Source organism: Cheilinus undulatus, linkage group 10, assembly GCF_018320785.1.
Source record: "Cheilinus undulatus linkage group 10, ASM1832078v1, whole genome shotgun sequence".
In the NCBI taxonomy this organism is placed as follows: Eukaryota; Metazoa; Chordata; class Actinopteri; order Labriformes; family Labridae; genus Cheilinus; species Cheilinus undulatus.
In genome coordinates, this window is record NC_054874.1 from 19095060 (window position 1) to 19121571 (window position 26512).

Here is a 26512-nt window from a genome sequence, read left to right on the forward strand (position 1 = left end):
CAAACCAGACCACTTGGTGGAAAAGCACCATATGTTAACAGTTTACTCATATTTATTGCCAACACTGTGTCACAATTTTCCAGAAATATTCCAGAAAGTACCTCAGAATAACTTAATTACCTTGTGCCAATAATTTAAGAAGATTGCAAACATATGATGAATTTTGTATGAACCTTGATTTTGCTAAATACACCAGCAGCAATAAGCTCTAATCATTGACTGGGCCATGATAAGCACAGAATAATTTAGAAGAAAATGAGGAGGTTGTCTGCCTTTTATCCAAACAGAAATGGTCATGTCTACTTTTATCCCACTGATGAAAGCAAACACTTTGTAAGCATAGCAGGGAATATTTATTAGGTACGTTCACTCCTGCTTCCACCTACAGGAATACTTCTACAGCTGGATTTACCACAGCACAAAAAAGGGTTTTAAAGAGATTTTAATATTCAGCCACAATAGCCTGGTGAAATTGGTTTAATTTTGTCTCTGGTTTGGCCTTTTTGGTTACTGATAAAGTCGTGTTTTTAAGTGGAGGAACTAAAGCCCAAAGTCTTGGCTGAGATTTAAAAAGCCATCAGTGTCACTGATGGGGCTGGACAGGAGGAGGGATTCAACACGCCCTCTCACATCGTCATAATGTCCCAATCAGGCACACTTTAAAACAGTCCACGATGCTTTTATGGATATGATTATTAGTCATTATGTCATAACTAGGGATCGGGATTGAAACCTGGGTCCATGAAGACCCGGTTCTGTATTTTTCTTATACCTGAAAATCAGTAACATTCTAGCTTCTCAATACTGCTATAGAGTCTCACAGACTCTGTGACTTGATGTCATTTTAAGATACAACTGCTGTAAAAACATACATTGGTTCTTTCAAGGGGAACGTAAACTTAAAGCACATCAGTATTGTGCATCACATTCAACCAGAATGTGGTACCTTCAACTGTCGGCTTGAGAAAGAAAGACTCTGTCTGCAAGTTGCATTCATTCATATCGGCCTGCACTGGGAGTAATAAGCATTCGTATAAATCTCTTCAGCTGCTTCAGGTCAGTTTTCTTCTTCAGCTGCTCAGATAAATGCTGAAAAGTGCTCCCAAACTTTGTAGCAAGTCCTGTTAGTTAGAAGTATTAAACCACTGTAGAAATCTGTGGTGGAATCGGCAGAATTGAGGTTAACTAGCGAACCTAACGAGTTGAAAAATGGAAAATCACATCTAATTAGGCATACCTTACTCCTCTTAGGATCCCTCTATATGTACTTTTGTAGTTTTGATGTCTTGAATTTAAAATTGACATGTTGGGATACCTAATTAGATACTCATGGACTTCAGCTGTGTTAGGTCACATGTTTATGTTCACATATCTTAGAAGGCTACTCTCAGATGCATTTACAAGTCTGAAGAAAAGCATTCTTGCTCGAAACGTCACTTGATTGCTAATTTAAGCCTGATACGGGAGCTCCTTTTCTCCTTGTCTGCTTTGTTTCTGGATCCAGCACCCCATCCACTGATGTGCGTGTTCCACCTGTAATTTTTTTAGATATGATGTCTGACGTTACATTGTGAGTAGTCCGTATGCCATTACACATTGTGAACAAAACTAAAGCAAAGGTAATTGTGCTTTAAGAGAAAAGGTTTACTTTTTGAAAAGATTGTATTTTACTACTGCATAGATAAATAAAATTAGTTTAAGTTAGGAGTAGAGATAAGGGTGATTGTTATTCTGGTAAAATATAGAATGAGGTAATCAAAGATTAACTTTACAATGGACCATGATTTTCCTCTCCTCCATGGGCCCTGATTTTGGCTGAGCCCCAGAAAGCCCTCCCCTTTTTCCCCTCTTATGGGCGGCCTTTATCTTACTAAGAACATTTCTCATATGTCCATCCTTATTTCTATTTCTCTTTAAATCTTGTTTCATTGGTGATGTTGCTTCTGATCTTTGTTGTAAATACAAGGGGAGAAAAAAGAACAATAATGGTTTTAGGTGACTGTTTTGAAGTTATCCTTTTATGCCTGCTGGGATAGAATAAAGTGAAAGCTCCCACGACCAAACTTCTACTGTTATAATTACACAAATTTAATGAAGTTTTTATAGTTTTCATTTCACCACTCAGTTCTCAGCTTTTATAAGAATTCCTGAGCAGATTGAAATTTTAAATGATCCCAAAAGTAGCGCTCTGGTATGAAACATCCTCAAGGACATGCCGGCGTTGTTCCTGTAATTTGGGTCATGGTAGTGGTCTGACTGCAGCCGCTGAGGAGATGTGGTCTGTTGCTGTATTTAGCTTAGCTCATAAAATGTGCTGAGCTCTCACGCAGCTTGCTGGATTATTTAAGCAGCCTTACTTGATACTGAAAAAGAGGGCTCACAAGTTTCAACGCAGATGGCCGAATGCATTCTTGCAGCCCTCTTTGAGAAGAATAGAGCCTGATTAGAGCTGTCAGCACACTTTTGATGAAGATATTGTTGGATTTCTCCAGACAGCGAGCAGTTCAATGCAAACAGCTTATGTCTAATGCGTCCAGTCCTGGCGTATTGAAGCGAGTTTTGTGTGATGTTGTTTGTGCAGAGCTTACTCTGACATCATGATGCGTCACTGCTGTGGCATTTATCGTTGCTGACAGGGTATCAGAGCTCAAGAAAAATTAGACTAACTCCAAGGGCAGAGAATCTCAGCAGGGTTTTTTTGTTGTTCTTTTTTCTGGCAGATTTTTCAGACATTTACATAACTCTGTCAAGCGTTTGTGCACATGGTTGAGGGGAGCGTTAGGCAAAGGTTTTGTGCCAAATCGACTGAGTCATTATGGGTCAGGCTGACAATAGACAATCTGACAGACAAACAATGCTGCCTTTCTCTCACGGAGCCTTTTGACAACAACTGCATGTCTTGTGTCACCTCCTGCATGTTCTCTGCATCCTGCAGTATTTTGGTCTTAGTTTTGTATGACTTTAATATAAAATGTTCACATGTTGTTTTCTGTTTGACTAAAAGCTGGTCTCTGTCTTCTCTCTATCATTTTCTGTTTTCCGCTTAACTCTACAGATGGAACCTGTTGAAAAGTTAGTATACTTCTTGTTCCATTCATCCCAGTACATATAATAATTTCGAGTTGAGTTTTAATTTTCATTCACTCTTTTAATTGACCTATCGCTGAGCCCCACTCCCTTAGCTCACTTGGACAATCAGCAAGTCATCATTAAAGACCCTGTAGAGTGAAATCCAAAGTTTTTGTCTTAACACACTAGGCATGTTGGAATAGGATTGCCGTAAACATGTGAAAACACTGAGGTCTGTATGTGACTGAATTTGTGATTGAGACCCTTCACCTCTTTTCTGGTTGGGTTTAATGAGGGCGGGGCCTATATGTGGGCTCATGATGTCATGAGCCCACAGTAGGGAATGACCCCGCCCCTCTAACACTACAATATAAAATCACAGAGCAGAGCAGTTCAACTCAGTCCAGTCTGTTGTTAGCTGATGTCACTGCCTTTATTGAAAGTTAACAGTCAGTTAAATGCTGTTTTTTTGCTCATTGTGAGGTAAATTTGCCAAATCTATCAGCCACAGTGGTCTATGGATCATTACAGCATAATAACAGAGATTTGAGCCACAAAACTGACTTTGTCTCTTCTTCTAAGGTCAACAAAAGGTCAAGGGGCAGGCTAATGGCGTGAGTGCTTTCCTTAATTCAGATGGTAGCATTTTTTTAATTTGAGAGGATTGTATTTCTCCTGAGTGGATGTGGCTTCAACTCATTTAACATACACGCCCACACCATCCTGGAGCAAATTTTACTGCCTCAGTTTCCATGATTTTGAAGCTTAATTTTATAAACTTATAGATGTTTTATTTGAATGAAATTTGACCTGGGGGTTCATAACACAGCTACCTGTCATACAACAAATCTAAACACGGGTTTATTTTCACTTTACAGGGTCATTAATGATTTTTAACAGCCTTTCACTCCAGCTAACACTGATGTCCGATTGTCAAAGAACAACAACCCTACATTGAAACAATGATATGATGAGTTTGGCTATGTTTTACGGGATTATCTCACAAAGTTTTACAGTTTATATTATATTTCTAGACCTTGTATTTAAAATTTTCAGACCTATGTTGTATGTTTGTTTGCTCCCTCTTCTTTTACGTGTTAGTGTATGTTATAAACTGTGCAAATTGAACTACTGCCCAAGGCAAACTTCCCTTTGGGGAAAATAAAATATAACTCATCTCAAAGCCAGGCAATGATTTATCTCAATTACGTTTTAAGCCTCTCACCTTTCCTTTTGCCTAAACTCCAGCATTTTTCTCTCTTTTCTCTAATTTTTACCTTACAAAACAATTCCTACAAAATAATGCTCACATTTAAATTCTTTGTGGCATATTACTTTGATAACAGCTATTAAGTACATGCTTGGAAATCACCCTGAACGGTCAACTAATCGTTTCAGTGGTCGAACATCCAAATAAATGTCACCTGCATCCCTAGAGGTATGTGGTCCACCACACAGCTAACTCCAAAGGAGACACAGTATCCTGTGTAAATGTAAGGTTCAAGGAACAGGATGAAGCACGTTTTATTCTCTTGCCTTTCAGGATACCTTGTATCAGTGTTGCCTTTACCCCATGTATACTGTTTGCATGATTTTATTTTTTAGATTTGTAAGCCATTATCATCAAGATTGAAACAAAAAAGTCTTAAAATATTTTACTTTGTGTGAGATGAATCTAGAATATAGTTTTCTCTTTTTTAATTATATATGTAAAAAAATAACTTTTGCATGGTATTCTAATTTTTTCAGATGCAGCTGTTAAGAGTTACTTGCAATCATTATTTACAAAGAAAGTTTATTTAAAAAGACAAAGAAAAGCTAATGTAGGCAACTTCTTTCTGCCTTTCTTTTCTGTTCATTCTATTGTAACCCTGAAGTTCATCTAGCAAGGTCTTGTGGGAGTTCCTGTCCCAGTGTTGGCAACCACTGCTCTGCAGTCCAACTCCTTCAGTGTTGATCCATCAGTTAAACTGACCAATTTTCCATCTCACTGTTGAAAGTGGACACAACTCGGTTTAAACTAGGGGCATTATATCTAAAGACTTTGCAATAACTACATGTTCAGGCTTCTTCTACCTTCTAATTGTCTTCTCTTAAAAACTGTTTTTCCTCATTTAATCTCTTTTCTGCTCTACAGGATTGAAGCACCTTACTATGATGATATGTACCAACAGTCCAAGTAAGGGCTAGCTGCATGCAGGCAGGCTTGCTAGCTTTGTTGGCTAATATGACCAAGCTGGACAGAAAAAGAAGAAGAGTTGTTGTCTTTAATAGATAAAAATTCCTTAGTAGGCTAGAAACAGACAAAGCTAGAGATGGGTTTATTTGAGGTGCTTCATCTTCATCCCCTCCTCATTTTTGATCAGTGCATGCTGTAGTTGACTGTGTTGGAGTGATGTTGGAAATGAACAGCATTTTTCTACTGCTTGACTCATTCATCCAAAAGAGTAGGACTGAGGATGTAGAAGATCTTTTCACAAACAAGGCCAGGCTATTATTCTGACAGCCTTTTTCCCATTAACTCTAAGGACACTTAAAAATACTATCTCTAATGTAATAAAGTCCATTTACGAGTGTCTTCAGTGTGCCCATGAGAAATCTTAGTAATGGCTATCCATTAGCTGGCTTATTGCCTTGACCATGGTGCTGAGTGTTAAGTGTTGCATGATGTGTTCAGCATGTCCTCTATTTTCAAGGTCAAATGATGAGCTGGGTTGGTGTGAGTGGTTATTTCCAAGATGGCTTTTGTTAAACCACGCAGTATGTGTGCAGGCACGGCCTCAGGGTGGAGTCGCTGCCTTGTTTTATACCCAACGACCGCAGCAAGAAGAGGCTGATCGAGGACACTGAGGACTGGCAGCCCCGCACTGGCACCACCCAGTCCCGCTCCTTCCGTATCCTGGCCCAGCTCACAGGCACCGACTTCAGTAAGTCAGGACTGAGCCTGACGTACTCAGGGGAGAACAGAGCTTGATGAGAGAGAGTGATGGGCTTCTGTAGCGTAGGAGGGGACCTTTAGCTAAATCTTTTGTGATCTGATCAGAGCGAGTCACACTGGAAAGGTGGATAGCAGGAGGTTCATTTTTCAGCCGTTAAAAGATGCTCATCTGTTAGGGCTTCTGTTTTCAGTGATGATTATTTATGACAGTATCCAGTCTGAAAAATCACCTGCACTTCTGCATGCTGTTCATTACAGCTGTAGGAACATTTGTTTATAAAGTGCATCATGTTGGGGGTGTGATCTGCAGTTTCTCTATTCGTCAGTGAAAGAACCTGCAGTAAATGTGCGTGTGTCGTCTTGTTTATCAGTAAGGCGTGCTGATGTGTGTCTCTCTGGATCTCTCAGTGCAGGACCCAGATGATGAATCGATGAAGAGGGCCAGGTAAAAAAAAAGAACTGGAGTGTTATTGATGTGAACATGCCTACCTCCCTGGTCAAAAGTGTTTGTGCTTTGTGTGTGGAAGCTTCAGTTTGGCAGTTTAAACTTTTATATAAACCCCGTAGTTACATGTTTTAGACATTTGAAGCTGTAAACACAAGCATGAGTGATTTCATTTGGATAAATGTCCAATAAGAACAAGTAACAAGCTGTAATTTTAGTTTTTATAGAGTAGTTTATCAGCTGGTTGCATGTTAACTAAAATGTGCATAAAGACTTGAAACTGAGGAACCCGATCACAAGACTCTTCACAGGATTCACTAAAATAGTCTTTCTGCAACTCTTGCACCTTTGCAGTATACGTATCGATCTCTTTTTTTTTGTTGTTGTTTTTTTTGCCGACATGCATGACCAAGGCATGTAGTGTTGCTTATAACAAACCTAATACATTCTGTTTGTGCTTTATGATTAAGAGACAAAATGAAACGTTCTGTTCTTAAGCCTTCATAGTAAAATGAATTTTGTTAAATTTTAAATGGAACCCTGCTTTTTAAGACATATTAACCTGAGAGAATTAATATAGATGTCTTTAATATGAATGTTGTACAACGAAACACTAGATCTCTATATTTAAAGTGAATTTAAAGGATAGATTTGCTTGTAACTGTACAGTAACTTCCTCATTGTCCACATAACATACTTGTACCCTTCTCACTAGGAGTGGATTTTCAGCCAGGCCTGATATGTGGCGTTTTGCCAGTTATCTGTATTGGTTTGTATTTTATTTTAGGATTTTAAAGAGTGCATCACTTTGGCTTCACTGCAAGTTATGTCTTCACCTGTGGTTGGGATGTACGGTATAATCGGCAGGATACTGGTAGATATTGGCTTAAAAAGTTAATCATCAGGGGGCACAGGTGGTCTAGTGGTATAAGGCGCTCCCCATATACGCGGTTGGCCCAGGTTTGAATCCAGTCTGTGGCACTTTCCCGCATGTCTCTCCTCAGCTGTCTCATTCCTGTTTCTGATTCTATCCACTGTCCTCTGCTGTCATTAAAGGCATAAAAAAGCCCAAAAATAAACCTTCCAAAAAAAAAAAGAAAAGTTAATCATCAGTATATGCAGATTAGAAAAAATTTGGCTGATATATACAACCAATATATTGACTGTAAATATCAGCATGTATTAACTATATATATTGGTTGTAAGTATGAATACATTTCTGGGGTTAGAGAAGTACCAACAGAACTATGTCAGCTGAAGTCTCATTCCTAAAAGGAACCCTACATGATCAGAGAAGTTCACCATATTGGATAGATATTTGTATCTCTTATATGTGTATTGAACAAAAATACACACTGGGTATCTGTTTTTTGAGAAAATTGGAAGTTCTAGACCCACCAGGAAGCCACCATGTTTTAGTCTGCTGGGTAGTGTGATGTAATCAAGTGACAGTAGACATCTGCCTGTACTATTTCTATGCATTAGTCACCAATCAAATATATTATTATGAACATGATCGCACTTAGTGAAAAGCGAATCATGAAGACGTTGCTCTCAGTGTAAACCAAAGTAAATGTAGTAATGGGGCAAAAAGATGCAAGTAGAGCTGATTTTATAGTGTCTATATTAGTGCCTGCAGAGAGAGAGAGCCCTTTGGGTGAGCTGTGAGTCCTGGCTGTTGACCACCTGTACAGCTCAATGTACTGCTATTCACACTTGGTCTGATCCTCATCATATCCCACTGTCTCAGTGATCACCTGAACGCTTCTTCATATGCAAATAAACACAAAGCCCCATTCGCCTTCAGTAACTTTAAAAAACAGGAAATAATGACAACACACCCAGAACACAATCTGTTTGTTTAAATAGCCCCCCTTTTTTTTTTCTTTTTTTCATTTTATGTAACAGGAACTCATGTTGTTAACTACGGTGTTAATCATGTAGAGACAGTATTTAAAAAGAAGGAGCAGGCAACTTTGGCTCAATTGTAATATTTAAAACATGAACCAGGTTACAAACAGAACAGTATCTTTGCATTTTGTGAGTTCTTCCAGCAACATTTACAGCAATGATTTATCTCATGAGTTAAATTTCATTTAGGCTGTACAAAGAATCACAATTTTTGCCATTAATGTCGTCTGGGCGGTGTGAATCACACCAGTATGTCTTGTTTAAAATTCTCTTTCCCTATGTGCTTAACACTGTGTTTTAAGATAAGATAAGATAAAACTTTATTGTCCCCAGGGGGAAATTTGTCATGGGCATAAGTGCAGTGCTGCTCACAGTTTTATAAGGTGAGCCTCTGTAAACATAAATAGAAAAAACAGATCATGTATGCGGTATTTGTGCTGTTTTTAAATGCTACTAAAGGTGAATTGGGCTCTGTTTATTTGCACATAAAAGGTGAAAATGTTCAGGTGATCACTGAGACATTAAGATATAATGAGGATCAGACCAGGTGATCACTGAGACATTGGGATATAATGAGGATCAGACCAGGTGATCACTGAGACATTGGGATATAATGAGGATCAGACCAGGTGATCACCGAGACATTGGGATATGATGAGGATCAGACCAGGTGATCACTGAGACATTGGGATATGATGAGGATCAGACCAGGTGATCACCGAGGCATTGGGATATGATGAGGATCAGACCACATCTGAATAGCTACTTAGAGCTGTACAGGTGTCAACAGCCAGGGCTCACTGCTCCGAGCGGGCTTGCTCTCTCCCTCTCGTACTCTCTCTCTATCTCTACAAAAACTAAAACAGACACTGTAATATCAGCTCGGCTCACACCTTTTGCCTCTGACTACATGCACTTTGATTTACACTGAAAGTAAAATCTTCATGACTTTTTTCTTCATAAAAAATTCCTAGAAATTTTTAGCATAATATGCATATTTTTGGCGCTATCTCATTTATTTCTAAATAGATAATGGTCTCATGCCATTTTCATGAGGAAAATGTTTCAAACTTGTGCTCTTCACTGCCAGACATCACCCTTTACTCTTAAATTTTAAGCAGCAGTGTAAGTTTCTTTGTATAACATGCATGAAAATACAGAAATATTAACTAAATGTCATTGTGCCCTATTATGCAGGGTTCCTTTAAAGAAAAATGTCATATCAAGTAAGAAAGTGACGTAGATAGCAAAATGAAAACATTCACTTTAATTCACCCCTTTTCTCTCATACTCTGCCTTGACTTTTTCTCCTGTTTTATATCTGTGCTGCTTTTCTTCTTTTATGTAACTTAACTTCACTTTTTCTCATTTATCCTCTCCCCTGCAATCTGTTTCCTTCCTGTCTATCTCTCTCTCATATCTCTGTTGCTTGCCGTTAGGGAAAAGTTCCTGACTGAGATTCAGAGTCCCCGCTATGCCCGTCTGAGGGATTGGCACCACGACAGGTCTGCTCGCGCCCTCAATATCAAATCCTGAGCAACATCTTAGGCGCCATGGGATGCCGAGCCTGCTAGCGATAGCCACAACACAACGACTAAGTGACAAAGATGACGAAGATTGCCGACCGTCCAATGGCAGATAACAAAAATTCACCTTTGGGATACAGATGGGGTGAAAAAAAGAAGTATGGCGATTTAAAAAAAAAAAAAGAAAAACAAACTAAAAACAGAAGAAAATAGATGACAAAGCCCAAAGTGGAACCTTGCATACTGAGCCAAAGTGTAAGATCTCCCTCTGATTTTCTGACTTGATGATTGTTGACATAGCTGTGGACCACTGCGTCTGTAGCCCTATTTCTTCATTTCACACAGTTGCTCGGAGTAAGCTAGTGAGAAGGTGGAAGGGGGGGTCTCAACGGTGGGAAGCGCCTTTCTGTTCTTCTTCTTCTTTGATTGTGAAGTTCAGACCCTCCTTTGATCTCAGTCCCTCTCTCTCTGTCTCTCCATCTCTCTCTCACTGCCTGTTTTCATTTATTCAGCCCTTCATTCTTGTATCGTTTTCATTTGATCCCCTCATCTTGTAGGCTTCTCCAACCATTAAGCTAGAAAAGGAACACAAATGTGCACTTTTGTTTTTTTTTTCTGCTGTCATCAAAAATATAAAACATCTGAAAAAAGCAACTCCTGCATCTGTCCTTTCTTCAGTTTCCTTTCTTCTTTTGTGTTTCCTATTACAGCTTTAAAGAATACATCTCTGATATCAGACTCTTACTTCTATCGCAACTTCGTCTTTAGTCGACTTACAGCAATGTCTTTACTCACTATGTGTGCTGTTGAGCAGAAAATAGTTATGTATAATCTAGGTTTACTCGCAGTATTTACGTGATGTGAATTAATGTGGTGCCTTCTCAGAGATCAGGGTTCAACTGTCTTTTTATTTCCTCAGAGGGAAAATTGTTGTGCAGTCAGACATAAAAAAACAACAAATGGACACACAACCATGAAATAATAGTGATCGTAAAGTTCCAAGGTGCACTTTAATCTGCTGCACATAGCTGACATAAAAATATCCAAGAGTATTTAAAAGCTAATAAAGGAGCAAGAAAATCATATTTAGAGTTAAGGTGAGTAATCATTGCAGTTTAGTGGCCTCTTTGGAGAAAAAAATATCTCATCAATGTATGAACACAAGATTTCATAGAGTGATTAACATCAGTGGTCCTCATCCACTGACTGCTTTAGAAGGAAAAAAAAAACAACCTCTTATCCACAATTACAGAAGATTCTGATTTTTACCAAAGTTTTCTTATCTGGGATTTCTCCATTACTAAGAACAAAATGTAAGAACACCAATGGTATGGCCTTTGAAGAAGCCAAGTATGATAACACCTACAAGCACATTAGGTCAGAGATATACATGCTGTTAACTATCCATCTATGGATGCATCATGGCTGCCACGTATGTTCTAGCCATATATCTATATTTGATTTTTTTTTTTTTTTAACTCAAGATTTTTAAAAAAATTTTTTTTAACTTTTTCACAGTAAAACAAAAGTGCAGTGCTGGATGATTGTTACAAAAACAAAGACATGACATTGGTTTGCAATAGAGCAGCTTACACCTATATCTCAATTAAACATGAATTTAACAAGCATGTTTAAGAGTTATATTAGGGGGGGGGGGGGAATATACTCTTACAGAAACACGAAGTAAAAACAACCCCTCCCCTCCAGCATAACACACATCATAAAAGCACTGTCTCACAACAGCCTGTCCAAAGCAATCCAATAGTAATGGTTGTAGATGTTAAAAAGCACCTACACCGCTTTCCACATTATTAAGCAAATGACATTTTTCTCTTATTTTCCAAAATATTTATGCAAATGACAGAGTATTTTTCAAGTCATCAGCCATTAGAGCATAATTCAAATGTTTTTGAACAAACTTCATAATGATAACTGTTATTCTTTTTTTTAAATAAAAACCTTAAAATGCACTTTTCCACATTATTAAGCAGGCCACAGGTTTCACCAATATGGGAAAGAAGAAGGATCTCTCTGCTGCCGAAAAGTGTCAAATAGTGTAATGCCTTGGACAAGGACTGAAAACATTAGATATTTCACAAAAAATTAATCGTGATCAACGTACTGTGAAGAAATTTGTGGCTGATTCAGAGCACAGATGGGTTCGTGCAGATAAAGGCATAAATAGGAAGGTTTCTGCCAGACAAATTCATCAGATTAAGAGAGCAGATGCTAAAATGCCATTACAAAACAGCAAACGGGTATTTCAAGTTGCTGGTGCATCTGGAGTCCCACCAACCTCAAGGTGTAGGATCCTCCAGAGGCTTGCAGTCGTGTATAAACCTACTAATCGGCTGCCCAATCCAGTGCTCACAAGCAGAAACGGTTGCAGTGGGCCCAGAAATACATGAAGACTCATTTTCAAACAGTCTTGTTGACTGATGAGTGCTGTGCAACCCTGGATGGTCCAGATTGAGAAGTAGTGGATGGTTGGTGGATGGCCACCATGTCCCAACAAGGCTGTGACATGAGCAAAGAGGTGGTGGAGTCATGTTTTGGGCTGGGTTCATGAGGAGAGAGCTGGTAGGCCCCTTTAGGATCCCTGAGGGTGTGAAAATGACCTTGGCGAAGTATGTAGAGTTTCTGACGGACCACTTTCTGCCATGGTAATAAAGAAGAGCAGTGCCTTCTGTAGCAAAATTTTCTTCATGCATGACAATGCACCATCTCATGCTGCAAAGAATACTTCTGTGTTACTGGCTGCTATGGGCATAAAAGGAGAGTAACTCATGGTGTGGCCCCCATCCTCCCCTGACCTCAACCCTATTGAGAACCTTTAGAGCATCCTCAAGCTAAAGATCTATGAGGGTGGGAGGCAGTTCACATCAAAACTGCCGTTCTGGGAGGCTATTCTGGCATCCTGCAAAGAAATTAATGCAGAAACTCTCCAAAAACTCACAAGTTCAATGGATGCAAGAATTGTGAAGGTGATATCAAAGAAATGGTCTTTATGTTAAAAAATAACTTGGCCTGTTAAGATGTTTTTGATTGAAATAGCTTTTAAATTTATTAAATATGACCTCCTAATGCTGCAAATTCAACAAATGATCATTTTCAGTTCTTTACATCCAAAAAAAAAAAAGTTTTAAAACTCTGTCATGCTTTATAATGTGGAAGAGTGCATTTTGGGGGTTTTATTTAAAAAAAAATAATGGTTATCGTTGTGAAGTTTGGTCAGAAACATTTGAATTATGCTCTAATGGCTGATGACTTTAAAAATACTCTGACTGTCAGTTGCATAAATATTTTGGAAAATAAGAGAAAAAATGTCATTTGCTTAATAATGTGGAAAGCGGTGTATTGGTCAAGCCACTATAGAGTCTGGAATGCTTTCAAAAATGAACCCCTTGTTTTCTCAAATTTCTCATTAGAATGCTGGAGTGCATATCAAATTTTCTCTAATTTTAAGCTAGTCATGATGTCCTCAATCCCTTGTGCATGAGTGGGTGGTAAAGTGTCTGTCCACCTCAGCAGAACCGCTTTCTGAGCGAGCAGAGAAGCAAAGGATAAAGTGTGTCGCTTTTCTGCAGTTAGTCGCATCTCCCTGCCAGTGACCCCAAACAAAGCAGTCAAAGGATATGGCTCTAATTTGATATTAAATACTTTAGAAAGTGTTTTAAAAACGTCTCTCCAATATTTGTTAAGACTAGAACAGGACCAGTACATATGAATAAGAGAAGCTTCAGCAGATTTACATTTGACACATAATGGGCTAATCTCAGGTTACATAGAGGACAATTTTGCTTTGGAGATATGAGCTCTGTACACAGCTTTGAACTGAATTAAGCAGTGATGAGCACATAAAGAGGTAGAGTTAATAAGTTTGAGTATGGAAGTCCAAGTATCTTCTGACAGAGACAGACCTAGATCCTCCCCCCATGCTGATCTCAGCTTATCTGTGGGGGCACGCCTAAGGTCTAGAATCATGCCATATAGAGTTGAAATTAGTCTTTTTTTCAATGGATTTAAAGAAAGGACCGTATCAACTATGGACAACTCTGCTGGAGCTGACAACTGAGCAAGGACAAAATATCTCGCCTGAAGGTTCCTGAAAAAGTTTGATTTAGAAAGAATTTTTCACTTAACTGTTCAATGTCATGGTACTACCAATGTATAAATCTTTGAAGCATATAATACCCTTATTTTGCCATTCTTGAAAAGCAGAGTTGTGAGAGGATGGTTTGAAGAAATGGTTTGATGTAATGGGGCTTAGAGAGAGAAACTACACAAAACAAAATACTTTCTAAATTGGGACCATATCTTTAGAGAGTGTTTAACTACTTGATTGATTCTGTTGAGGAAAGTGGGAGAGAGGATCCAAATAATGCAGGAATGCACAAATTGTCATCTGAATGCAATTCCAGCGCTACCCAGTCAGGACAGTCAGGCTGCCTATAACAAAACAACCAGAATGCAAAGCATCGCCAGTTAGCAGCCTTGGAAAACTTGGAAAAACAGAAAGGCGAAAAGGAATCCCTTGGGCTTGGGTGTCAGAGGGCTGAATGGAGCAAAAAGTTAAATGGTTACCTGAGCACACACGCCACACGTCTACTCCATCTACCTGCTAACTTGAAGTCTCCTATATTTGATTATTTTGACACTCAAATAGTTTGTTTTGCATCTGCATTGTGCTATTTGTTAGAACTGTTAAATATGCGATAGAGTAACGAGTTTATTTATAGAACTCCGTACATGATATTTTGAAAATAAACATGGTTGCATTTCCTGTTAAGCAGTTTACTTGTTTATATTTAACTGATTACAGACTATCGTACTTTATTTACCATCGCTATTGATCTATAGTAAAGACAAGAGATGAATAGAAGAGTGAAATACATTCAGAGGGAAATAAGCTCATTGAGTCTGCAGTAGGACCTTTTGAAATACATAATTTAGCATATAAGTACAATGAGCTCACTTTAATATTACATATAGGACAAAATAAGCATGTTTGCCTGCTAGTATTGCAAAAGGCTATTTTGATCCGAAGCATTGGTGGCATACATGCAAAAAAAAGTTGGTCACAATGTATCCCCACTTTGGGAACCACTGATCTAAATAAATGAGTCAAATAAGAAAACTCAACAGTATTTACATTTTATACACAAAAATATTCATGTCACACAGCATGGCAGATTTGGGTACCTGAGTAACAAATATGTGAGTAAATTAAAAATCCAATAAAAATATCAAATACATATTTGTCAGGGAAATTCAGGTTTGGTACAACACCACTCAAAAAAAAAAAAAAACATTCATAGATTTTGGAGTTTAGAAAAAAATACAAATTTCAGTCCAAAACATCACCCACCCCTCTATCAGCTAAAACCACGCTAAATAATTATTAAGTAGTTTATACAAAGGTCTTAAGGTAAGAGAAGCATGTGCAGACATATTTTCTTAGGGTTTTATCTGTGAAAATAGTAAAATCAATGTTGATCTCTGACACCATTTTTTTCACATATGGGTCTGTAGGCTCGGCTTTTCTTACCCGAGAAAAAATGTCTGAAACCAAATGGAAAAAACTAGTCAAGAGTCTAAAATGCTAATTAGAGTCTTTCCTTTCTGATAAAGTTTCTCTATGTAGAAAACAGACAGCCTCATCAAACTTATCATCTAAGAGTCACCGATCAGAACTATACAGGGAAATCACAGCAGTTAAGAAGACTCAATAGTGGGAACAAACAGTAGGAAATATTTGATCAATACTTTAAATGTGCCACAGGTAAAAACAGCCTCTCAAGCCCAATTAACTCCAAAAATCCCATTTTCTTGACATGGCTTGCCCTATAGGAAACAGTGGAAATGACGTGACAGAGAGGGCTTTTTGAATACATTAGAAGACTGGAACAGAGAAGCTGTGCCTTTCTTCGTCCTGTGCCCCCATTGTTTGACATTTTGTCACTTGTCACATGCTGCATCACTTTCACCTCCCCACTTTGGAGGCTGACATATGTCAGAGGGCTTCTTGCTCCATCTGAAATCCCAATCTGCTCCTTTCTCTGCCGGATGTTAAACTGCCAAAAAAAAACCTTCCTCTCTTCTTCCCTTGTTGCTTCAGTTGATGCATCCCCAGAGAGAGAGGAAGCCTAGAAATAAAAACACAGGAAAAAAAAAACAGGAGAATCTGAAATCCGAGGGGTAAAAGGTGAGCAGGAAATGTCAAGGAAACATACCGTGTGGTGCTGCTCTGCTCCATGTCCAAAACTCTACACAGAGGAAAAAAAAAGAAGTCTGTCTTCCTCGATAGGTGATGCACGAATTGTGAACCAGCATCATACTGAGCCTCTCACTGAGCAGAGGGGAGGATGTTGAAAACAATGAAAATGTCAAGAAAATCTGATCCCACCTGCTCCTGGTGGGAATCAGCCGCCGTAGAGGTTGTTCTCCAATTTGCACCTGCAGCCCTGAGAGCGGTGCAGCCAAACACAGCTCTCAGAGGTGTGCAGGATGTCGGGGCCTAGATGTCACATAGGGCAGAGCAGCAAGAAGTGCAGCCAGGCTGCTGCGTTGGCTAGGATGCTTTTTTTATGACCGAGGGTGTGTATGTCAAACACACTAGAACTGTTTTCCCTGCCCTTTGTTTGACCCTGTACACCAGAGCACCTTCCCATCCTGCCTCGTCTCTCCTTTTCATTCTCTCTAGTTTCTTTCTAAAAATCTCCTGATAGTGGCGCCTCACATTCCTTAATTTCTACCGATTTAACTCTCTCCCTGTCACCATCCCTGCAAGCAATCTTCTTGCTATTGCAGGGGGGATTTAATGTTCTTTATAATTCAGAGTATGCAGCTTGAAAACTAGCTGACAGTTTTTATCCTTCTTCTTGTTAGATAGCTCCGAGCTGTGACTTCTCCTGCCTCTCTAACTTCTTTTGTTTAGTTGTTTGCCTTCATAAGGAGTATAATTAAAAGGCAAACTTAACCTGATACAGGCAATGCTAAACAACAAGGCTGTCGTTGGATAATTCTTTTCACATTCTCTTCTCTTTCTTTGCAAATGAGATGTGATTTCATCATCTTTCATTAGTCTATCATAGATGCCATAGTTGATGATGTAAACATGATAGATGCCTAAGGCGCTGTTATATTTTCTCCCAAGATGAGACGTCTCCAGAGCTCAATGTCTTGGCTCAGAAGTTGTTTTTCTGTCTGTCATGGTTTGAAGATTTTCTGAATATAGTGACGCTAGCTGCGGGTAACAGAACTTTGAAATGTAGAAACGACTTTTTATTTCAACACTTCTGCACATGCAGGCTTCAAGCGAAACTCCTCTGCATTCATATCTGACAGCACAATGTGTCTAAGTTTCTCTAACTTTTCCTGTGTGTGACGTCCATCAATCACTCAATCCGACGTGCTTGCGTTTGAAAAATGGCTCTTGAATCATTTTGATGAGGTGCTAAAAATGAGAGAACTTAGTATCTGCTCAGAAATGATACTAAACTTATGGTTGATTTAGCTTCACAAAGGCTCCTGTAATGAAAAATGGTCTGCAAATCAGCTCATGTTTAAATCAGAGCTTTTCCTAACTACAACAGGTGAGTAAACAATGTTTCAAATGATGGTCTTAATAGTTCCCACAGTGGGCAATCTGTAGCACAATGTGATGAAGAACGCCAAGGCTGCTGACATCCAAATATGCCATTCATTGAAGAGAAACCATGGTTACAGAGGTCTCTGTGCGTCGAAGTATGTGTGTGTATCTTTTTCTAATTAGTCTATTTCTCCCCACAGCCTTGAGCCAACTCCCTCACCTGCCAAGGCCCAGGCAGCCGATAAACCAGATGGTGAGTTTGCACTCCTGCTGATGCGTGAAAAGAACCCCAGCAGCCTCCAGCAGAGGTTGTGCTAATAGATTTTTATTAAGTGTCAATACTTCAGAAAGAACGTGACACACTAAACTGTCACAACATACATCTGGAGGGAGTGAGTGCATTACGTAGGTGTCTCCCTCCTGGAAGTCATTCAGAGAAACAGCAAAGTTTTTCTGTATACAGTTACCAGGGGTGGAAAGTAACTTATTACATGTACTAAGTACTATATTTGAGTAGTAACTTCTACTTTTTAAAGGTCACATATTATGCACTTTCTCAGGCTCTTCTAACAAAAATATGTACCCCTGGCTTGTCCACAGTCCCTTCAAGAATCAATTTTTTAACCAGAGTAACTGTACTTTTACCTGAGTACAACAGTGGTGTACTTGTTCCACCTCTCTCAGTTACTCCTAAACAACACCACTTTATTATTTTCCTGGCCTAGGATCAAAGACTGCAGCTGCAGCAGCGGGCAGCTCAGGCCCCTCCGTTCGACCTCCGTGGGTCACTGACCCTGGTTTTGCTGACCGCTTTCGCCCAGACAAGAGCAGCATCGTGGTGACCCAGCACCAGCAGCCGGTTCAGCCCACACCCATGCAGAACCGCAGCTCCATTCTGCAGGCAGCACAGCAGGCGCCTGAAGACAGCGGGAGGACCCCGGTGTGTGGTGCGTGCAATAAAATTATAAGGTAAGACTGAAGCACCACGTCTGCGGTGACAGCTCGATTCCTTTTAACAGAGTGAAATATTTTCAGTGTTTGCTCCTTTCAGAGTGCTGCCAGAGAAATGACACATCACTGAAGACAGTTAATGTAAATGATGACAGACTGCAGCACACTCACTCAGACAGTATAATTAACACAGTTTAGAGACGTTGTCTTATCGCTGGAGACAAGCATTAAGCTGACTTTGAAATAATTTAAATCTCATTTCACACATTTCATAGATAACTGTGAGACCTTAGTTCTCATTCTGGTCACTGTTTCAAGAAAACTAGCAGAACTGCTTTTCAACAAGTGACAGTATAAAAAGAGAAAAAAATATGTTTGCAGCTTTGTTTCACGAAGAGAACAAACATTTCTTTATTTCCTTATTTTCCCCATTAAACAGAAAAACATTAAGCTGACTTAAAAATGCCTCTGAAAGCTTGTGTATGTGTTTGTGTTTTCCAGGGGTCGGTACCTGGTGGCACTGGGACGTTCTTGGCATCCAGAGGAGTTTACATGTTCACAGTGTAAGGCAGTACTGGATGTGGGGGGCTTCTTTGAGGAGAGAGGGTCCATCTACTGCACAAAGTGCCACGATAGCCGATATGCTCCAAACTGTGCCAAGTGCAAAAAGAAGATCACAGGGGTGAGAGCTGCACTGCTGTGAGAAACAAAATCCAAACACAAATCAAGAAAAAAAGACAAGTTCGAGTGAGATTTGATCTAGGAGAGACATTTCACACTGTGATACTGCTGCTGTTTGCTCTGTTTTTCTTGTTTACTTTTTTATTAGAATATATGGATGTTGATTTTGCTCTGCTTCAGCAGCTCCAGCTGAGCTGAAACTAAAAAAAAAATATAACCTTGTCTGTCTTTATCAGGAAATCATGCATGCCCTGAAGATGACCTACCATGTTCAGTGTTTCAAGTGTGCAGCTTGCAAGACCCCCATCAGGAACCAAGCCTTTTACATGGAGGAGGGTGAACCTTACTGTGAGAAAGGTGAGAAACGAGTTTTGTCCTGACGTTACATCAAGTGTTTCCAACAGTTTTTAAATTTAGAGACTTTCTTCATTATTATATTTTTAACAGTCCATGTTTTTCATGGTGGCTGCCATGACAGAGCCACTGTTACAAATATGACATGTTTATTGCTGCAGTGGAAATGCTGAAGGTTATGTCAAAGACTGCTACAGAAGAAACCATTAACTGCTATTGGAAATGTTCTGCTGCTTCACCTGTGCTGTTTACTTGTGATGGACCACGTGTATGCGCTGCCATTGGCTTTGCATTCTGTGGGCAAAGCTCCCCCTGTAACACCAGCGTAACAGTCTAGCCCCAGTATGTAGTGCCAATAAAAAGTATTCTCCCCCTTGGATGTTTTGCCCTTTTTATTCATTTTATAAATCAATCATGGTCAATGTAGGTCCAGTCACTGGTTATTCAGTACTCCTGGCTACCATTACACCATGAAGACAAAGGACCACTCCAAGCAACTCAGAAAAAGGTTATTAAAGTCTAAGTCAGGGGATGGATAACCAAAAATGTCCAAGGCACTGAACATCCCCTGTAGATCAACTTAATTCATCATCAAGAAGTGAAAGGAATATGGCACATGTGGTTAATCTGCCTAGATCAGGCCGTCCTCACAATCTGAGTGATCTTGCAAGAAGGAGACTAGTGAGAGAGGCCACCAAGACACCTATGACTACTCTGAAGGATTTACAAGCTTCAGCAGCTGAGGTTTGAGAGACTCTGCATACAACAACTCTTTCCTAGGTTCTTCACCTGTCAAAGCTGTGTGGGAGAATGGCAAAGAGAAAGACCTGTTGAAGAAAACTCATTTTAAATCTTGGCTAATTTTCGCCAAAAGGCATGTGGGAGACTCCACGGTTGAGTAGAAGAAAGTTATTTGGTCTGATGAGACCAAAATGGTGCTTTCTGGCTATCAGACAAGACACTATGTTTGGTGGACACCAAACACTGCACATCAACACCAACACATCATTCCCACTGTGAAGCATGGTGGTGGCAGCATCATGCTGTGAAGATGCTACTCAGCAGTTGGCCCTGAAAGGCTTGTAAAGGTAGAGGGTAAAATTAATATAGCAAAATACAGGGAAATCCTGAGGGACAATCTTATTCAGTCTTACAAGAAAACAAGGGCTTGGGAGACAGTTTTATTTTACATTATATATTTTCTTTAATTGACATTACTTTGTAGAAATCTGTTTTTACTTCGACATTAAAGAGTTTTTTTGTTACTATTTCTGTCAAAAAAGCAAAGCTTATATTGGCCATAATTGATTCATAAAATAAAAAAAAAAAGACAAAAACGTTTCCAGGTTGAGTAGAGCCCCTCTGCTCCAGCCCACCTACCTCTAGTGCTCGCTTCTTGTTTTGAATGAGGGCTTTGACCTCCATAAGGTGTATTTACTAAGCAGTAAACCATTTTTTTTTCAATTCATGGATGGGTTTCACATTATGAAGGAGAAAAGCTGTTAAAAGTGGCCTCCCTGGTTAATGCTGCAAGCAATCCCAGAATGCTTTGCAAGTAGCTCTAAGTCTGAGGGCAGTTTTTTTAAGAACAGAGTCCTTATTCAAAACAATAAGTAGGCAACAGCAAAGAACAGAGTCCCTGGTGAAAGATATTACATACACATTTAAAAGTCCCTTCCCCCTTCTAGAAAAACTAAATCATTTAAAATAATGATAGGAAACTGTTTTAAATGTTTCTTGGGCCAGTTGAAACTAGCTATATGTTGTTGTAAGGGTACAAAACATACATTGATTATGTATGTTCTGCTTTTAATGCATGTGATACTTAAACCAATGAGACCATCTGAAGTAAAGCAAGGGTAAGATTTGCTTCTAAATTAACTTAGAAATGTACTGATTACTCAACAATATCTCATATACTTATGGACCACTTTATTAGGTATACCTGTTTAATTAGATATCTGTTCAGGAACATAAAAAGCTAATCAGCCAATCACATGGAAGCAGCCAATGCATGAAGGCATTTAGACATGATCAAGACGATCTCCTGAAGTTGAAACTGAGCATTAGAAATGGGACAGTGATTAAAATGACTTTCAACAAGCTATGTCTGTTAGTAGTCTGGCAGGCTTTCATCTTGTTAATGCCAAATTCTGACCTTAACATCAAAATGCCGCAGCAGAAATCGAGGCTCATCAGACACAACAATGTGTTTCCTTCTTCTGTTGTCCATTTTTGGGGGCCCGTGTGAATTATGGCCTCAGTTTCCTAGTTTAAACTGACAGGAGTCACACCTGGTCTGGTCTTCCACTGCTGTTGCACATCTGCTTTAAGGCTTGACATTTGCATTCAGAGATGCCTTAACCAGACTGGCCATTCTCCTTCCATCAGAGAGGCTTTTTGTAACAGAGAACTGCCGCTCACTCAATATTTTCTCTTTTGCTGTCCATTCTCTGTAAGTCCTAGAGATGATTGTTAGTTAAACTCCCAGTATCTCAGCAGTTTCACCTGCCTGTCAGAGTCCAACAACCATGGAATGATCAAAGTCACTTAAACCACCTTTCTTCTCCTTTTTGATGCTTGGTTTGAACTTGAGAAGATCAATCTTGACCATGTCTACAAGCAATGGTTGCTGCTGTGTGATTGGCTAATTAGATATGTGTGTTGATGAGCAGTTGTACCTTATCAAAGGGCCAGTTAGGGTATATCAGAAGCTTGAACTTATTCTTTCTCATGCACTCAATATCTGCAAATCTTCAAATGCTTCTGTCTAAAATTACACATGATCAAATGTAATAAATCAGCATACTGAAACAGTGATGAATCTTGTGAAAATCATCAATAATGTGATCTCAATTTTTGCATGTTTACTCTCAAAAGCCCTGTGCATTTTTCTCATTCATACTTAAGAGAACAATGCCTCCTTTCTCACATTCTTGAGTAAAAGAAATAAAGGTATCTCCATGGGGGAAAATCCTTGGCTGAAAACTAAGACAAACATCTTTAGAAGGATGTTTCTGAAGGAGGATGTCATAAGAAAAGCAGCAGCTGCCTTCATGGTAGAGAACTTGAAAGTTTTGATAAAAAATGTTACTCTAAATCTGATTAAAAGCCAGGCGGTATTTTGAGGTTATGCTTTAGCACAAAATCTGAAACACTGGCACATGAAACAGCATGCTCCGAATCCTCAGTGTGCACACCGATTAGTTCCAGTGCCAACTGAGAGCGTCTCAGCCCATGTTGGACCCCCTGTAAGTGTACACATGGATCAAACCCTTGTACATTTATTGAATGTCTGCGCAGGGCCCTGAGAACATGAATGAGGGGGAGCTGACATCCAGACACAGCTTTAAGCTTGTGATCGAGCTTATTTGATCAAAGATGTCACATTTTTTACTTTAAATGGATGCCACGGCTCAGTACAGTGCAGATCAGGGTGCACAGCGCAAGCTGTGTGATTCAGAGCTCATGCCAGCTGCGTTTTCTGATAAACTTGTTTAATTTGGGAAAAATAGCTCTCTGCAGGGCGTCCTCTCCACAGCTCTACTTTGATTCATACTCTTATTTTTTATCAAGCTATTTGTAAAACATCACTCATTTGTATTATTGCTGTGAGGGTTGGCATGAGTCGACATCATGAATCTCTTGACGCTCCACAGTCAATCATAAAATGTGATGTTTTCATCTGCTCTAATCTATTTAGCTCCAGTTGACTTCATCCGTTTCTCCATTGACTTTATGAATGGTGTGTGTGCTTCTATTCTGCTGTAAATTATTTAGCAGGGCAGCGTGTTTCTCTCTGTCACTACTGAGGCTCTGACGTGGAGCGCTGCTTTATCTGAGGCGAAGTACTCCTCATACTCTGAATAATGCCTTCAGCTCTGATAAACATTGTGCTGCCTCAGCATCTTTCAGGGATTGTGCTGCTCTCACCCACTCACTGTGGAGGAGCAGCATTATAACCTGACACTTTCCCCAGAGAGCCTGATGAAAGAGACTGGCAAATCCAGTTAAGTATCTGGAGCAGTTTTTCCTCATCGTAATCCCCTCACCCCCCAAAATACATGCAAACACAAACAAAAACTCTCTGGAAACACTAATGTACAGTGGGTGGACCAAATAATGCAAACAGGAAAATATTGTATGTTCAAATGAGGAGAATAGCCTAAATTTGACTATGAAACAGCTTGATCCATCTTTAATGGTGTCATATAAGTATATATGTGTTTGTGTGTGTGGGATATTACTCCCCGTAAAAAAGGAAAAGCCTCCAGTTCTTTAAAAGATGAAAGAGGTGGAAACCTATTTCACACTCCGTGCTCCAGAACATCCTATAAAGGTTAAGTGGTGTTTACGTATGGTGATTGTGGAGCCACAGAGGATGCTCGACCTGATCTCCACCATGATAAAAGCTCTTTTGAATAAGTTTTATTATTTTATTCTGATGTTAATCTCTGCTGCTCACAGCCTCTCCTCCTTTCACCTTTCCCTCTCCAGACTATGAGAAGATGTTTGGCACCAAATGCCATGGCTGTGACTTTAAGATTGATGCGGGCGATCGGTTTCTGGAGGCCTTGGGCTACAGCTGGCACGATACGTGCTTCGTCTGTGCTGTAAGTCATTTTGATTGATACAGCTCCCTGTGGGGCTCTTTGCCCCATCTCTTCTGGCTGTCCCTGCACAATGGCACCTGAAAAATCAGCCTCCATCTCTGAACCTTGAGCTTTCCCCTCTGTCTTTCTCTTTCACCCTGTCACCTACAGTCTATCACTCTCTCTATCTCCCTTTTATTCAAGGGGAAAAAAAAATGAGTAAATGCAGGCAAGTAAAGAACATGTGCCCGCTCTGGCCAGAAGAAAACATTGTAAATTCATATTGCCAGTGTTGAGGTCTGATATCTCCTCTCTCTGCTTTCTGTCTCTGCCTGTCTCCTTTCATCTTTAAAGCTCTGCCAGATCAACCTGGAGGGGAAGACGTTCTACTCCAAGAAGGATAAGCCCCTGTGCAAAGGCCATGCCTTCGCTCCAGTGTGAGAGAGCGAGCTCCATCTTCAGAGGAATGTGCTCTCTCTCCCTCATCTTTACCCCCATCTGCTCTCACACACTCCTACTTAGACTCAGTCTTTTTTTATCCTGCAGACTTTGTTTTTATATTTGAGGCTGAATGTTTGCTTCATGTGCTGTTAGGACAGTTCACTGTAACTGCCTGTAATACCAAGTGCTGTGTTGTATAACTGGAAGTAGTCAAGGGATTAATTCATGGCATCACTAACTTGTGGACTTTTAAGAGAGTTTTAGATTAAAATTGCAGCTGCAGTCCTTCCTCATTTAATTGTAGCTGTTAGCAGAAAATTCCCCCTCATCTGCTAATCTCCTCCTTATTCAGTCTCAAAGAAGATCAAGTCATTTTCTTTCCCTTTGGTGGAGTCATTTAGCCTCTAATAATTTCACATATTGCAGTAATGTACTCCCGTGTTAAGTGAGGAGAAGAGGTTGCTCCATTCAGGACCCCGGCCCACTCACTGACTCTCAGCACACTGCCTATTAGCGTAATGATTGTCCAGTCAAGTAGAAACAGAGGGTGTCCCATCTCTGCCTGACAGGACCCCTGCACCTCTCAAACAGAAGCACGTATCACATGTACACTGCAGTTATTAACCACACAGTTAACTGTAGTTTAGTCATTTAAAGTCCTGTGTATCCTCACATGTATCAGTGGTTTAAGATTCTTCATCCTCTAAGGTAAGAAAATCCATCAGAGTTTTGGATTTATCACCATATATTAGACTTTATAATGTAAAGAAAACAAATGCTGTCCCTCATGTTACTATGATGTTGTGATTGTTCTTTAGATTGCTTTCATGCTGTTTTGAATACGTATTTATATTGCTTCAGAATGGGCCTGTAAGTGTTGTTTTTTATAGCTGCTGAATGTTTCAAATAAAATTAATTAGTAATACCACATGCTGGGGCCCATCACTGAGCTGAATCCATCTGTAACACTTCCTGTCTACTGATGTTTGGGCTGCTTTTCTCTCCAACAACAGCTGCTCCCAAACAAAAGGACAATGGATATCCAAATGTTTTCTCCTTGTCGTCACGAGTACAAGAAGTGCGCTTAAAAAGTCATTTACATTTACACTTATACAGCTGCAGCAAAAATCAAAACCTGGAATACAAATCTGTGCCACACAAATAGGTTTTAAGTTATTGAACTAATATGTTCCCTTAGTGTGAGTCATGTTAAACAAATAGTCTCCTTACTGGCTGAGTTACTGGAGAACCCCCGCCCTAAAAAAAGAGTTGTCAGTTTGCCAAAAAATGTTTTTCTGATTTTAAAAATTGCCGTGTTGTTGCAGCTCCAGAAGAAATAAACTGATAAACTTTGAAACCCTATTGTGAGGGCAGCTGTCACTCAGCTCACAAATGGTTTAAAACACAGACCAGAAGTACTGGAGGGATTTTAAACCGTCAAGAAGTTGTCAAGGCTCTCTATCCATTACTGAATGATTGACATTTTCACAACTTTGTGAACAGTCTAAACCACCAATGAAATTTAAAGTGTTGTTCAATACTAACTGAGAGTGTTGACATCCGAGTGAGGACGCTCCTGAGAATAACCTAGTCGACTTTTGAACAAATTGCTACCAAATCCCACACATAAACGCATCAAAATGTTTGTGTTAAACCAGCTGTCAAAGCCAAAAAATCCACCCCTTTGCCATTAGACAGCCAACTGTGACAGGAAAATCACCAAGTCCCCCATTTACTCCAATTTTAAATCTTTGCAGTGTACACTTCCCTCCAAAAGTATTGGAACAGTGAGACCAATCCCTTTTTTGCTGGATTTGATATCAAAAGATGATTATGAGACAAAAGATCAACATTTCCAATTTTGATATCAGGTAATTACATTTGGATCTATTACACAATTTAGAAGATAGCATTATTTGTAACAGAACACCAACTTTAATATTTTAATTGAACAAAAGTATTAGAACAGATGGACCTAAACAGATTAAAGTAAGATTTGATGTTTAGTTTGAT

General features: G+C 39.5%; 1 protein-coding gene across 3 annotated transcripts in view; it reads left to right on the forward strand.

Moving 5' to 3' along the window:
- pdlim7 (PDZ and LIM domain 7) overlaps positions 1–25427 on the forward strand; it is a 56254-nt gene extending 30827 nt beyond the window's left edge. For all 3 annotated transcript variants that reach the window (XM_041797186.1, XM_041797188.1, XM_041797187.1), the window contains exons 6-11: positions 17681–17733; positions 18206–18449; positions 18933–19113; positions 19349–19469; positions 23964–24079; positions 24413–25427. In XM_041797186.1, coding sequence (XP_041653120.1) covers positions 17681–17733; positions 18206–18449; positions 18933–19113; positions 19349–19469; positions 23964–24079; positions 24413–24499 — 802 coding nt within the window. In that variant the 3' untranslated portion in view covers positions 24500–25427. The remainder of the gene's footprint in view (positions 1–17680; positions 17734–18205; positions 18450–18932; positions 19114–19348; positions 19470–23963; positions 24080–24412) is intronic.
- Positions 25428–26512: the final 1085 nt, after the last annotated feature.